Source organism: Echeneis naucrates, chromosome 12, assembly GCF_900963305.1.
Source record: "Echeneis naucrates chromosome 12, fEcheNa1.1, whole genome shotgun sequence".
NCBI lineage: Eukaryota > Metazoa > Chordata > Actinopteri > Carangiformes > Echeneidae > Echeneis > Echeneis naucrates.
In genome coordinates, this window is record NC_042522.1 from 4,033,010 (window position 1) to 4,048,938 (window position 15,929).

The 15,929-nt window shown below is 41.9% G+C and overlaps 2 protein-coding genes across 2 annotated transcripts; one reads left to right on the top strand and one right to left on the bottom strand.

Moving 5' to 3' along the window:
- Positions 1-4,909: 4,909 nt before the first annotated feature.
- On the top strand, positions 4,910-6,400 carry LOC115052351 (uncharacterized). The gene is made up of 2 exons (XM_029516422.1): positions 4,910-5,233; positions 5,652-6,400. Exons 1-2 carry the CDS (start codon positions 4,916-4,918, stop codon positions 5,976-5,978), a joined length of 645 nt encoding a protein of 214 aa, XP_029372282.1. The 5' UTR covers positions 4,910-4,915; the 3' UTR covers positions 5,979-6,400.
- Positions 6,401-9,136: 2,736 nt separating this feature from the next.
- uap1l1 (UDP-N-acetylglucosamine pyrophosphorylase 1 like 1) lies at positions 9,137-14,644 on the bottom strand. The gene is made up of 9 exons (XM_029515495.1): positions 14,167-14,644; positions 13,238-13,442; positions 12,439-12,614; positions 12,186-12,358; positions 11,142-11,335; positions 10,224-10,364; positions 9,950-10,135; positions 9,588-9,654; positions 9,137-9,428 (listed from the first exon to the last, which is right to left on the bottom strand). The coding sequence occupies exons 1-9, from the start codon at positions 14,444-14,446 to the stop codon at positions 9,342-9,344; spliced, it is 1,509 nt and encodes a 502-aa protein (XP_029371355.1). The 5' UTR covers positions 14,447-14,644; the 3' UTR covers positions 9,137-9,341.
- Positions 14,645-15,929: the final 1,285 nt, after the last annotated feature.

Here is a 15,929-nt window from a genome sequence, read left to right on the forward strand (position 1 = left end):
CAGGGCTATTCATTTTAGCTACAGAAATGCTAGTAATAATGACGAAAAAAACCTCAAAGTATTTGGAACAGAACTTGCAATAAATCAGTTTGTGGACGACACAATCCTGCTGTTAAAGAATAAACATCAGATCCCTGTTGCCAACATTGAGCTATTGTCATGAGCCTTTTGATCTATTCCTTAATATCCAAAAATGTTAATTAATATCTATTCATGAAAATGCTCTGGATGTCATATATGATATACCTGTCAAAACTGGGGTAAAATATCTTGTAACAATATCTATGTAACAAGAAACCAAGTCACGACTCACTTAACCTGACCAACAACCCTGACGAGTGTAAACAAAAAGTTAACATTAGAACTTACACCAGACAATGAACTATTTCAATCATGCAGCCACAGTACCACCTGATGGCGAACCACCAGAACCAATGGAGTGTTGCCACACCACCGTAACCTGCGTACTTTTATATATAATATATATATTTATATATATTTTATATATAACTTCAAACTTGATGAAATGAAATGAAATGAAAGGAGTAGCTTCAAATCCAAACCCCGCCTTTGCCAGCCCTGAAGCTAAAGGGAGAAATTCGATTGGACCAAATTTGCGCCGTCAAACAGACCACGCCCGTGGCCCCCAATCAAAGTAGTCAAAATTACATTTTCGGAGGTCTTGGTAGAGTTCTGGGGAAGTTCTGAAGAGGAGAGCTTCCCCGGGATACCTGACGAAGCAATAACAACCACAACAGAAAAAGAAACTCAGAAGTCAGAATTTAGCTGCTAGGCTACAAGGCTAAGTTCTAACTTGAAGCCAGGCTGCTAGAGACCGGAACAAGTTTGGCTGCACGGCACTCAGCCTCCTGCGTCTCGTGTTGCCGTGGTAACCAGGGCCACTTGTGCTGCCCTCGGCTCCAGTCTGTTTTCATCAAGAAAGAGAAGGATAATTTGGATATTAACTTAATAACCAAGCCAATCGCACGAAGACAACACTGCCGCCGAAGAGGGACAAGCCAGACCGACAGCCACTTCAGCCGAGGACCGGTCTAGCTAGGGAGGCCACGACGAAGGACCTCAACGCGGCCTATCTCGTCGGACATCTGCTCTTTTCGTGGCCAGTTGATTCGTCTACCAAAGTAAGGTGGCGTTTATGTTGTGAGACATGGCTATTAGACAACAGTGAGTCAAATTTTAGTTTTAGAGCTCTCCTTCCTCAGACAGACTCCCCCTTGTATTTTGATTAACGATCTGCCATTCATTCACCAAATCCTCAAGAATCACCAGCCGCTTAATTATCATTGTTATATCATGCCATTCAATTTACATATCCACGCTCACCTGTTTCACCTAGTTTATGCTTTGATTTGCACCTGTATACAATTAGCATGTTTTTATTTACCCCTTTTTAATTAATATAGCCCCCCATAAATTAAGCCATTGTTACACTCCTTCCTTCAGCAATTGTTCTTAAGTCTATCCACAGTAAAGAACATTCCTTCTAGATTGAGACTTGATAAGAGGCAATACTATACACAATCCTAGGCACAATACCATCTTTGAAAGAACTTATCTCACCAAATGGAAAACATCTCTAGAGGTATTCACCCTGCATCCTCATTAGCACTCTGCTCAGATTTAGTTAATTCCATAAACCAATTTAACTTTAACTTTATATCGAGGAATCGAACCCACTATATCAAAAAAGCAATCACAGTCAAAGGCTTTTCTGAAGGGGGATCAAAGGCAATAAACTTTGAATGTATGAACAGAACAAATGTAAAATCTCCTGATCTGATCTATACCCAGCTCGAGCTAATAGAAATAAAATCAAGGAAACTTTCGATCAATTTACAATATCCAAACAGAGAACTAAATATTTTAAATACACAATTTCACCCAAAAAAAAAGAAGAAATACATTACAAAATAATGAATAACTTCTACCAATCGAATGAATTTTTAAGAGATCTGGGTTTGAAATTAACGAATGTGTTTTGTGTAAAGATGGCAGAACACCTTATTATCACATATTCTGAAACTCAGCTGTTCTGGAAATGTTTTACAGACTGGTTAAAAAGAAAAAAATCCAACAATACCGGCTTTACACTATAATAGTATAGTTTTGGATACACTGAAATGTAGCCGGTTCGGTCTGACTCTGTCTCTGCTACAATCTCTGCATTGTGTCTAGGTGTGAGGAATAAACCGTGGATTTATTTTCTGTGTCAAAACACATAAAATTCTGTACAGCACTTTCTCATGACCAGTCTCCACAATGCACACCTTTAAAAGAAAGGTACATAACAACAAACTGCATCAGAGATGGTCACATTGCTATGCTAACCTAGCTTAAAAACAGCTATCTCTCCAGCAAAAATAACAGTGCTATATACTATAAAATGGACATACAGGCGAGAATGAGTGGCCTGCTAATAAAATATAACATATGTGACCCATAGAAAGTACAATTTATAAGTATGCCTAACGTTTTTGCCATGTTTTAACACTATTTACAGGGCCACTCATTGTATTTTACCTCTCCTCTCCAGGGCTAGAGCTTAGTGAAGAAAATGCCGCGAAACAACGCAAAGTGCCGTCACTACAGTGTCAAGGATCTCACAAACAAAACAAATGAATTTAACAAAATAAAGACTCCCCAAAATAACAAACAAACAGAATTTTTATATGAAAACCAACAGCAAAAACGTGAATAGAGATAAGAGAGAGACTTTGGGTGAAATACGAACAATCTAGTTTACACATTGGCGACAGAAAGACATAACGGTTAGCGCTGTTTCCCCCGAGCAAGAAGGCTTCGGGTTCGGTTCCCGGCCTGGGGCCTTTCTGTGTGGAGTTTGCATGTTCTCCACGTGTCTGCGTGGGTTTCCCCCCACCGTCCAAAGACATTATGTTTGGGTTAACTGGTGGCGTCGTCTGAACGGTTTGTGTTTGTGTGATGGACTGGCGGCCTGTCCAAGGTGTACCCCACCCGTTGCACGGAACGTTGGCTGGGATTGGCTCCAGCACCCCATGACCCACAAACGGAAAAACAGTAGAAGATGGATGGATGGCTATTGAAAGACAAACAATTAGACTTAATGATAAATGTTTTACTAATTTTAGCCAAATCTTTTATCCACAAAGCCAAATATTTAAAGACCCCACCCATCTTTAAATGCTTCTTAAATTAAGCCTGAAATTCCCTAAAACTCTCTAAAATTCAAACCTGCTAAAGACCTCTCTCTATTCAATATTCAAAAATTATCTGACAATATATATATAATTTGTATTTACTTAACCTTAGATGCATGTACTTTCTTATCTATATGCCTGACTGGTTTTTGCATTCATTGTTTGCAATAAAGTAAAAAAAAAAAAAAAATTAAGACTTAACAATTACCTTTGATAGTATTTGGCCCATAGCATTATTTGGCCATTCTAACATAGCTTTGAGAGCACAATTTTCTGATGTGGAAAACATTATGTATTCTCGTGCATTAATTCATTCATTCATTTATTTTGATTTATTCTGCTCATAGTAGTATATATTTAAAAAAATAATTTAACAACTCAGTTTACACATGCATAGTAGGAAAGGAACAGGAGGAAGAACAATCTTGTGTGTTACCCCTTATTCAGAACAAAAACAGTGAATTAACACGGTCAAACCCGTTTTCAAACAATGACGTCTTCATTCTTATTTTATTATTAACATTTTAGTAAGATTGTTGTTGATTGCTTGGCTAACTTCTGTCATACTACATAGGTTTCCCAAAGATAGCAACAGGAGGAAACAGTGGGAAGTAGCTCTCCGGAGGGATGGCTTCAATGCAGGCTCTTCCTCGATGCCCTGCAGAGAACATTCCAAGCGGGAGGACTTCGACTGAACAGGGCAGACATTTAGGATGAGAAATGGAATGGTCCTTTCTGTCTTCAGTTTGGCAGCTCACCTCCAGGGTATGTATATCCCTATAGGCAGTAAGGCTTAAATAAATGAATGCCATACTATGCTGTTCTTTTTTTCACTCTTTCTGAGTGTGAAGGAATCAGTTATGTATTTTGGAATACACTGTGATAAAATGAAAATATTTTGTCCTTCACTTCAGCCTGTTGCTATCAGGAGAACTGAGACAGCTAAGAAAGCTCAAGAGAGTGTCTCAGTGGACTGTTTTCCCAGCTTGTCTATAATGAACCCCTGCCTGTACGCAATGTTGTGAGTACCAAACACTAGATATGCCTCAAACAGTTGTGAGCATCATGATCCTCGTAGTGTTCAAATCTCTTGTCAGCACCACCACCTCCTACTCTCTTACTCGTTTCAGACATACTCACATATTCATATGCACAGACACGAAACAGTGTGATTTCAATTCAATGTATTTATTCAAAACGGGACAGTGCATATAACATGTTGTAATTATTTGTCTGAAAAATGGCAAAATTAGTTATCTTGCTGCCAGAAAAGTGGCTAAAATTTGTTATTTTGTTAAATAAATAAATAAATAAAAGTGAGAAGATGTGTTTGCTTATTTTTTAAGCCAGTTCTTGTTTTAGTCATCTGAAAAGATTAAATACATTGTTTTTGGTCCCTAACTGTTTGTCAAGTAAAGTAGTGCATGTGTGAATGAATAAATGAGGGGCATCAACGTAACTTTCTTTGTAGAAAGGCGCTATATGAAATTAAGTCCAATTACTTGTATTAGTTTACAGTGCAGCCTTGCCACATCCATCTACGTCTATGCTCGCCGTAGCCCCCGGCGTAGCCTGACGTACACCTCCCAAAGGATGGCGACGCAGACCGAGAAGGCTGTGATTGCTTTGCTTGGTAGCAACGCATTTCCGCTTACGTATTTCCAGATTGTGCCCTCCCCACCGTTTTTACGCATCTTGTTGCTGCACACGGACGGAGCATGTACCAAGTCGAGAAGCGACTCATTGAGGAAGTCAGAAAATATGAACACCTTTACAACTCCTCATCACCTCACTACAAAGACTGCCAGATGACACAAAATTCGTGGAGGGAGATATCACGGAAAATTGGCCTAGACTTGGTGGACTGCTTGAAGAGATGGAAAAACCTCAGGGACAAATACGTCCGCCTGAGGAAAAAGTTAGCCATAAGAAGAGGGGAACCGGGTGGAGGAAAAGTCCCCGCTTTCTACAACCGTCTGTCCTGGTTGGCTCCACACGTGAAGCATCGAGAGATGGAGTCAATTTATGATGCACAGGTAAATATAAGTTCCCTCTTTACTGGAAGCCTCTTGGTTTGGGCGAGCTAAGCTAACAATGCTAGAGCATGATACACCACCCATCCTAACCCCAACCCCCCCCCCCCAACCTTTTGTTTTCCAAAGACCCCCTGCCGTCTTCATAGCTCGGTTAATCCATGCATCTTTAAAAAAACCACACATTCTAAACAGTGATGGACAAAGATTCCACATCCTTTATTACATCAAAGATACTATTACCTCAGTGTGTACTCCTCTACAAGTGAAAATCCCGCATTCACAAACGTATTTAAGTTGGAGTACATAAATATTATCAGCATTACCTTACTTTAAAAGTACTCATTGTGTAGTAAAATGCTCCATCCGCGTTTTATGTGTGTTGCATTTTACTAAAATGCCGGCTTTTTCACAATCACAGGAAGGAACCCCCCCTTACCCAACATCTCCAGCATCCAGCATGGAGCCATCGTCACCCTCCTCGGATAACACTCCGATGTCCCCTGTGTCATGGATTGGACAGAAAAGGAAGCGCAGCGACCAGGACGAGCTGTACATGAACCAGCTGGCTGAGTTGCAGGACAAGCGGTTGGAACTGCACCAGAGGTTGGCACAGGACACTAGAGATGAGTGCTCCAGGTTTGGTGAGACTGCGGCTGATTTTCTCAGGAGGGTGCCTAATGAGAAGCGGCCCGATGTCATGCTAAAAGTTCTTCAGCTACTGCATGGCAACTTGAAGCAGGAGTGAACTTTCAGATTAAAGTGCTCTTTTCTTTGAGTGAATTTTTTTTTTTTTTTTTTTTTTTTTTTTTGTGCAGTGTAAATAGTAGCCCTTATCTCTTGTTAACGTGTGAGGTTAATGCGCCTTTCTAGTTTTGCATCAGCGCACCTTTGTCTACGTTTATTGCAGTACTTTACAAGTTTGTTTATTGCAGTAAAGTCCACTCTGAGTCTAATTCTGACTCTGAGAATTTCATGAATTTGTATTTTTTGTATTTATATATATATAAAAAAAAAGCACCATTCTGAGAGCCAGAGTGTGAGATCATTGTCACAAAATCCTGAAGTGAATGTGAATTCTCTCGTTATCACCTAGCTGTTATTTGTGGAATTACAAAAACAATACTGGGATGATTGCTTCTTTTGCTCCACTCAAATGTTGCATTGACCTCTGGGAAATAATTATACACAATTTTGAATATTTCATGGGAGAAAGTGTTTGCTATGAAAACAAACATTTACCACAGCACACATTTGGGCTTGTTTATTTATGAGCAATTTCAATATCATGACTCGATGTACTTTCATATAGTGCCACAGCATACTATGTCCCTCTGCCATGGCATGATTCCCTGCGGTGACTGAAAGAAGGCAGTCAATTCATTGCAAACAGCCTGGGCAGCTCTGCTGGGACGGCTCCTTGACATCTGTGGGGGATCTATCGCTCCCACCAGATTTGAGTCTGACGCTCCACTGGTTCACCTGAATCTGAGTCCACAAAGCTTAGTGGTATGTATCTGGTCTTTGGTGTGTTCAGTTCGTCTGTATAGGCCAGGTAGTTGTGCAGGACAACACATGCCTTTACAACATCTATGACCTTCTCTGGCAGGAACTCAGTATGCCGCCCAAGAATCCTCCACCTTGCCACCATAATTCCAAAGCTGTTTTCAATAACCCGCCTGGCTCTGGAAAGATGGTAATTGAAGGTCTGCTTCTCCATGCTCAGATTTGTCCCTGCATAGGAAAGTACACAGTATTAATAAATTGAACATTGTTGTGTCACAATCATGCAAATTACAAACAGAAGTGGGCACTACAAAGAAATTTAAGTGTGAAATTAAGTCTGCTATACCAGGGAAGGGGCGCATGAGATTGCAGTGTAGGGGGAAGGCAGCACCACCAACAATCACATGGGGGATCTGGACGTCTGTTCCAGGGAGTTTTGCTGGTGTGGGCAGATTGAGCTCATGGTTGAGCAGCATCGAACCAAAGTTGCTCTCCTTGAAAATGCCTATTTCACGTTCCCTTCCATATCTGCCCACGTCCAACATGGTGAAGCGATACCTATCAGAAAGAAATTGAGCATTATCTTAAGTTACTTAATAATATGACTGATCTAAAATAACAAAAAAGCAGTACCTTGCATCACACATTGCCATCATAACAATGGGGTGACAACGCTTGAAGTAGTCACTCCCAGAGAGTGGCTTTGCCTTTATGTTGATGTACTTCCCGTCAACGCTTCCTATGCAGTTCGGGAAGTTCCACAATCGCCAAAAGTCTGCAGCAATGGCTTCCCATTGGCTAGTTGAAGGGCATGGTAGAAATTAAGGCTGCAGGGCCCTCCATAAAGCTTTGCAGACCTGACAGTACAGCAGACACAGTGCTGGAGGACAACTTGTAGCTTGCTTCAACAGCCTGTTGGCTGTCACCAGACGCCAATATTCTCAAAGTGACTGCAAGTCTCTGGGCAGCATCAACAGGCATAGTGTGTACTCTGAGGTAGCAGCAGCTGCAAGCGATGAAGCAAATCGTCAAATCGACTTGCCGACATTCCAAAGTACCTGCAAGACCAAACAAGAAAAGATTTGAGAGCCTGAAAAGTTGCCCAGGAGGAAAAGCATGCAATGTATGAACGCACACTTCCACAAATAACAAAAAAATAAACAAAATCCCCAGGATAAGTCAAAGTTATGAGATAAAAAGGTCCCAATTACCTCATAAATATGACGTTTTTATCTCGTAATTTCAATCTTTTGTCTCATAATTTTGACTATCTCTACACCATAATTTTTTACAAGCGTGAAGATGGGCACACCAGATTTAGCAGAAAGCTAATTTCCATCTCGTTAGTCCTACATTTCTGGAGCTGAAGCCAATCCCAGCCAACATTCCGGGCGAGACAATGGTAACAAGACATCTGAAATAAGTATCAAATGAATATGAGACTCCTCTATGCCTGAGAACAATAGTTACCTGAAGTGGACTTCTTCGTCCAGCTCCCGCAGGGGTGGAACAAGCACCGAAAATTCACTATTCTGCCTCAACTGGTTCAATGGGGGCACATCCCATCTCCTTCTCCTCCTCCTTCTTCTTCTGTTGTGATGTAGATGTTGCAGGATAAGGATACTTTCTTCTATTTCCAACAATTCCAACTCCAGCAACATTCTCTGCTTCTCGGTCGCCATTGTTCACTGTGACCGGAAAAGCCGGAAGCTAAACGAAGAATTAACTGTAGACGACGATAACCATTCAGGAAAGGAACGCTGCCCCCTACCGCTGTGACGGTGAACTGCACCGCGACGAAATTGAGTGACGGTGAAGACGATTTGACGCAAAACCAAAACCGGAGCAGCATCCAAGGATCTCAACACCTCAAGTTCATAGGTGATGAGAATGTGTATATTTCTGTGTTTCTGAATCAGGACAGCTGAAGAGATGCTGATAGCTGTTATTTTATTCGCCTAATCAACTTGGGGACAGATGATGTCTCCATGCTCTGGACTGACCAGCAGTCGACAGGTTCAGCACATTCACAGTCCGCTGTCAATCAAATCAAAACACCGGTGCGAAATGGCTAAAAGCTGATGGTATTCCAGAGCCAGCTGTCTCAGTCATCTTCGGATTCCTACTGAAAGTACTGATTGTTGTTTTGTATGGTTCTGTCGGTTCAGTCTCTGCTTTGCTGCTAATTCATCGGTTTTGTCGTATTTTAGTAAATGCTATGCTGCATCTTCTATTTAGATAAATTAATTTTCTATACATTTTTGAATGGGTTTTTGGTTTATGCTGAATCAAAGTTCACAGTTTCAAACCTGAACATTTCAATGGAAGCTGTGGGGGGATTGGTCATGGTGGATCAGCACAATAGCACTCAAATAGGTAAATATACTCAGCACACAGAAATCAGAGAAGTCAAATTAAACAATTTTTATGCCAATGCCCACTGATACTTGATCCCTTATTTGTTTTCAAGTAATTACGTAACATGATCTTACAAAAGTGCTCGTTAAAACAGGTGAATGAAATGTTTGGTAAGACCATCAGTAACAATTGTATACACAGCTCCGCCATAGATTGTCTTCACTGTTCCGTTGATGTCAGAGATGTGTCACTGAGACTGCAGCTCTTTGGCCCGTTTCTCATCCAGGATGAACGGAGATGGCAGTGTCCTCCCTCTCAGCAACTGCTCCAGACCCTGAATGAGAGGAGGTGAGGAGCTGGTTCAGTCAGTTAGTAAGAGAGAATACACATGAACTATATGATTGCTCTGTATGTTTAACTTCTTTCTCCAAAATACAACTCATTGAAACTCAGGTGAATTTATTTTGGTTTGTAGGAGCTTTCCTGTCCTCACCTCTCCAAAGTAGGACACCAGGGGTGAGATCTCACACTGAGATGGAGGAGTGTCACCTGCCGATACACTGCAGAGGGTAAACACATTTTTAGATTACAAAGATATGCTCACACTGGTTTCATATCTGTTGTGCCCCGGGATCTACTGACCAGGTGACTACTATATGATGGGAGTGACTAACTGGCTCCAAATCTATGAATGTAAATGTGGTAGAAATGAATTAATACGAAGGACTAATAACCAGTGTAGCAGTTAAAGTTAATTTTTTAGGGAATTAGACAAAACCTGAAATTGTATCTATGTAAATAAGAAGCTAAATGAGCAGATGATGAGTTTGTGTGCAGAGGAACACTTCCTCTGACCTGGCTGTGTGAGGAAGTGGATTCCCATGTTGGTCCAACAGCTTGCCTCCGGCAGCTGTGGCCCAGCGGTAGTGCTGAGCCAGCAAAGAGCTCCGGGCCGTAGTTGGGGTGTCTGTGGCTGCACCAGCTGCATTTTTCAGCGGGGAAAACTCATCCTGTCTTTCAACCTCAAATGCAACAAAGTTCCTTCCAATGAGAGCAAACCATAAACAGTTATGACACTCTGTGTGCAGTAGAACAATGGATGTCAGTAGCTGTAGACACAATATCACACCTTGAGAAGGGAAAGACGTCAAAAACAAACTTCTCCATCTTTATGCCATTGGGTTTAGTGGGTGTGACCTGATTCCCCTCTGAATCCACAAAAGGCACTTTTTTGATTGCGACATGTTGTTTCAGTTTCCCTTTAAACTTCCTGTGCAGGAGCCAAAAACATGCAAAAGAGGGTTAATTACTGGTTTATCCTCTGGAATGTCATGGAATAGACAAATTATCAGACCTAATTAAATGATAGTCCCTCATGACAATCTAAAACTTTTTGTAGTATTTGAAATAACATTGATCAAGATGTTCTAGCTTTATGTAAACTTATTTTTTCTCATCAGGTTAGGTTTAGCTGCCTCCATCCTCATTGATTCTTTTTCTCATTCATGCTGTTGTACATTACTTTATACACTACTGGGCTTCCCTTGGTATCCATGGTAAACGTCACACATTAATGTGTGAATTAATAGCTCAGAATGTCTGCAAAGAGTCCCTGTGGCCGTGTTGGTTGGACAGTGGGACAGTCTGAATTTGAGGGTGGACATTAGGATTGGACCACTGGTTGGGGACCAAAGGTGTCAACTTTAGTCGTGTAGTTTTACTGGTGAGGTCAAACTGTGCTGTGAAGTTGTTCAGTTTTCCTCAAAACAGCTGCTGCACATTTAAATGTTCTGCTGCTGTCTCTCCTTCCTTTATCAACGTCCCCACTAATTCCACAAGATTGTGATGTTTACTACCTGTCTCTATGCCCAAGATCAGAGTGGTGACTACAGATGGGAGGATGCAGCTGCATCGGAGTCACAATAGCATACTTTTTTTTAACCAGCAGTCAGCAATTGATTAGTGATTCAGATGATCATGAAAACCTGAACATCAACTCTGATAACGAATCAATCACTGACCTTAATTGCTTATAAAAGACTCTTACTTTGCTACATCATTCAGGAAAGCCCTGGTGAAAAAATGGTTACAGATGTTCCCGGTGCTGTAGATCAACTCCCCATCAGACCCTCGCAGTTCAGCTGTCTCTGGTAGGATCTCGCTGTACTCCACAACCTGGGTGATGCCTCGCAGCCTGCAAATTACGCCCACTGGCTCTGCAGGGTACGCCTTCGCCACCACCTGACCCATTATCAAAGTAAAAGGACAGATTTAAAGAAACTGAAAAAGTAAGCTGAATTGAAAATACTGCATTCCATTTAAGGTAATAAAAATGTGTTTGCTGCAAGCTTTAGTTCCCTGCTCTTCCTCTAAATGGCACAATTATTTAAAGAAATTCATGTTGTATTGAAGAAGACTTGAAACTAGAGCCTGAGACCGTAAACTCATTTGGAAAAAATTTTTGAGCTAGTAAATCAACTGGGAAATGGGACAATGTAGTCTGGCTTTCCCCCTGATGCTCATTAGTATAATGCAGGTTTAAGACTCTTCAGTTGGGACTTCACTTTTCAGACCCAGAGATGAAGTTTTTACAGTGTGTGATTCAGAAACTGCACTTATCACCAAGAACTAATGTGTTAACTGTGAATTCAGCTGCTTTTCTGGAGGAAACGTCTCCAACACACTTGAAGGCATCAACGCATCCCAGCAGTACATGTGTCCCTGCAGCTCTTTGTTGGAAACTAGTGAGATCATTATTTAGGGAACCTAGCGCCATCAGCAGGATGTACTTATGCTACCACACTGCTTTCACAGTGTCAACAGACAAACGGCCACAGGTGAAGGATAAATCTCTTCCTCATCTGAGAAATCACAGTAAAACTGCTCTGGGGAAGCAGCTGTACTGGTTAAGTTAATATACACTAACGTGTAGAGCTCAGTCATCAAAACTTTGGCTGCTGTTTTCTCTGATGTTTTCACAGACAAAGGCAAACACAGCTGATATTGGTCTTCTCCTCACTGTCAGAAAGCGAAAGCTGACCAATTCCTGTATTTCTGTCTGCGTGTTTATCTACTGTGTGATATGACCCACCTTGGCTCCACAGTCAGCCCCTTTGCTCAGGCAGAACCCCATGAAGACAGGGTCAGCCATCTTGACCAGGATGTTGTCCACACAGTATACATGAAGGTACTCGACGCCCCTCTTCTTCATGTCCTCCAGCACCTTATTGTCTACTAATGCCTGGTAAAGACCTCCATTACCATCTGACAGAGAGCAGACAGACTCTGAAACATCACCATTCATCACCGAAGGGTTTTCACTCAATCAGCTGACCTGTCCTCACCTGGGGCCATGGCTATCTTCCCTTTACCCTGCAGGATGACCTTCCCATCAAAGGTGACCGCCGGGATCATCCGCTGTTCAAACATGACGATATTTGATGGTTCCAGACCGAAGTAGTTGTTCTCCTTAAAGAACTTCTCAGTAGGAGCCAGAGTGAACTCACTGGTCATTATGAACCTGCGGAATCACAGAGCAATTTAAAACTCTTTTCACTCAACAGTGACATTGTCTGTATGATAGTTACTGCAGGCAGAGTCCGGATGGAGACAAAGGTTCATAATTCATCTTTGTGAAGCAGGTTTAAATCAGTTACTTAGCAACTAAAACATACCTTATATGGATCATACAAAATGAAAACACAAACACCACAAATTGCCTTCAACAAGCAATTAGAGTTACTGTATGAGACATAAAATAGTCTGTTCAAGTAAATTGAAACTTCTGGCCCAAAACATAGCCTGGTTCAATGGTGCATTCACATCCCAGCTGATCTTGGATGGAGTTAGTATTAGTATTAGTATTAGAATGGAAGTAGTCCAGATGTTAGTTGCATCTGACCATCATGCCGTACCGTGCCAGACTTGGGCCGCAGATACGGGTAATAGACTGGGTCAGAACAAACATAAGCATGTGACCCGGTATACACAAGATGAATGTTGTCATCTGGGCAAGTGTTACTGCAAATCTGCAGCAGCGGCAGTGAAGAGTGATGAACCTAAACACCATCCTGAGTTAATGCAAACATGCTAAGATTTTGACCTCATGTGATCAGAGTGGTGGAGGAGGAGCCATAATCTCACCATGGCACGGTGCACTTTGACCCGTGCTTCTGGTCTGCCAACTCCTGCACCTTGTGAATACGCTCGGCTTGGATCTGATACAGTGTTTTGCCACTTGGCAGCCCCACATCATACATCCCTTTGGGATACTGCACACCCAGTCGAGTCCCCTGACCGCCAGCCAAGAGCAGGACGCCAACCCGACTCTGTGAGATCTGCAGCAGCCCTGTAGGAAAAAAAAAAAAAAAAAAAAAACGAAGCAGGCACATGAACGGGGTGAGAGTGTTTGTGTTTCAACCGCTATCCCACAGAGTGTTGCACAATGAACGCTTTCATAAAACTTTATAACCTGAATTAACCTTTAACTTGTTACTGTGTTTTTGATATGAACTTTGATTTTTTTTTTTTTTTTGCAGTATAAGTGTTAGGGTTAGGGTTAGTTATTTGCATTAAACACAAACAAACTATATGGTAGATGATAAACTGTACGTAGGAACGTCACGCACTCTCGAGGCTCCATTTTAACTGATGCAGCTGCAGCGTAAACACACACACACACACACACACATTGTTAGTGGTCAGGTTGGAGCTTATTTGGGCTGCGGTGTGTGTCTGAACTAATTTCAACATGTTTATATAGTTATGCGTTATATCTGGAGAGAAGGTCTGAAACCGTGTGAGGGGCTGAAGACACACACATTCACGTGCAGCAAAAAGATTCCATATTAAAAGTGGCAGGGTGTGAGATTATTGTTGTTCTTATGTAAAACCCTCATCTGCACTTTAGCTCAGTCAGTTAGAGCAACGCCAGCTGCAAACATTCATAAATGTGCTGGACTCATGGAGTCCCTTTGGATCAGAGACCGGAGAACTACACTAACACAGATTCCATGGTGTCCACAGACCTGAGAACACCAGGTCACCACAGTCCCTCTAAAGCCCGCAGTCACCTTCAGACTCCCAGGCTGAGAGGCGGTCCGGCTCGCTCTTCCTGACGCTGCCGACGGACTCGGGGGGGACCGGCTCCATGTACTGGTCCACACGGACGGAGGGGGAGGCTGCAGCCCGGGCGGCCCCTTCGCAGTGCTCCCTCAGTCCCTCCAGGTCCAGCTGAGACAGCTCCTGGAGGAGACCGTCCCGCTCCTCCTCACACAGCTCCGGCCAGAACTGCAGGACGTGGGACTGTCCCGCACTCTCGAGGCTCCGTCTTACCTGATCCAGCGGCAACATTGTGGATCAATCCGAGGACCGAGTGAACCTGAACGCCGCTGCACGAGCTCAGCGGGGAGGAAACGACAACAACTCGTGACTCCAGCTCCCGGATGCTGTGCACAATTTCAATAGGAACCGAGCCAGGGACAACAGCTTTACTGAAGCCGACACGTCTCAACCAGCTCCCTGCAAAGCGGAGTCCGGAATTATCGAGTTGACTCAGCGTCTCACATCAGCTGACGGACCGCCTGACGTCAAACCGCAGTCCGAGCATCTGTTCCAACTACCGCTTCTACCAAACTCAAGGCTTTGGCTTCGGAAGTGCTTTTTAACTCTGGGGACAGTTGCAGTCCTTGGACACCGTTTAAATATGACCAAACAAAAATTGTATGTATTAAACTAATTATTATCATGGATACAAATGATTATGTGTAACATTTTATTGATATGATCCATCAATTCAAATAAAAGAAAGGGGTGGGGGGTCTAACTGAGCACGTGCGGTAACCGTGTTAGAGTTCCAGTCTGTTTCTGATTGTACGGAAAAGACATGTTGACACCATCCTGTCTTCTCTGACATCTCAATCACAAATATACATAAATGGAATATCCATATATAAACAATGTATACTACATAAAATATTGAATTACAAGTGTAATCTGTTAGAAATTGGGCTGGAGGTGTACTAAATTTTAACGATCTTGAAACATGTGAATGACGATCTGACTTGATACACACACACACACACATTTTCTCTTGTTTCAAATATTTGTCATGTCACGTGAGCTCAGGAGTAATTTCTGGTTGAGTTGGATATTAAATTAATCTGAATTAAGACACTCATAAGTTAATTGCTCAACCAATTTATTTAACAGCTGATCTCATACAAGCATAAATATTCTTTTCACCATTACATTCTTTCAATGGATGCATCTACACATAACTATTGTAAAAGTACTCACATACTAATTCTTGCCTCTCCACCACTTATAATAAAATAAAATAGAAATATATACTGAATGCATTTCAAAAATTATGCCATTATTTATCCATATACTGTGTAACCTTTAATATTCATATTTTGGTAGGTCCTGTGCATTTGAAAATAAAGATTGGCCTAACTGCCAGCTGGTCAGTTCAACATAGAGCTAGGGCTACGTTTAAGACATTAGTTATATTTTCTATACAAAATATGCAAAAATGTACATGCAGCCACAACGTGTCAACATTCTGTGTCACAAATTTATGCATATATGATGTCAACATTTGTGTAACAAAGCAAGAGCAGGAAAGAGGAAGATCATCCAAGACATTTGCTTCCAAACCTACGAAAGATCACCAACACTTAAATAAGCAAACATTAGCCCATTGTCTCTTCTTCACCTACTGCTAAGACACAGCAAAAGTTCAAAAGCAGACATGATGCTGGAGTAAGGCAGCTGACAAAAGCAGCATGGTATTTTGAAGGTCAAGCACAGCCCCAACGTGGCACAGCAGTTC

Excerpts from the sequence above, each read along its gene's own strand:
- uap1l1 (XM_029515495.1), bottom strand. The coding sequence starts at position 14,446 with ATGTTGCCGCTGGATCAGGTAAGACGGAGCCTCGAGAGTGCGGGACAG. Across the intron at positions 12,359-12,438 it reads GAAGATAGCCATGGCCCCAG|ATGGTAATGGAGGTCTTTAC; the intron begins GTGAGGACAGGT and ends GCTCTCTGTCAG. Across the intron at positions 10,365-11,141 it reads TTCCTGAATGATGTAGCAAA|GAAGTTTAAAGGGAAACTGA; the intron begins GTAAGAGTCTTT and ends GCTCCTGCACAG.
- LOC115052351 (XM_029516422.1), top strand. The coding sequence starts at position 4,916 with ATGTACCAAGTCGAGAAGCGACTCATTGAGGAAGTCAGAAAATATGAA. Across the intron at positions 5,234-5,651 it reads AGTCAATTTATGATGCACAG|GAAGGAACCCCCCCTTACCC; the intron begins GTAAATATAAGT and ends TCACAATCACAG.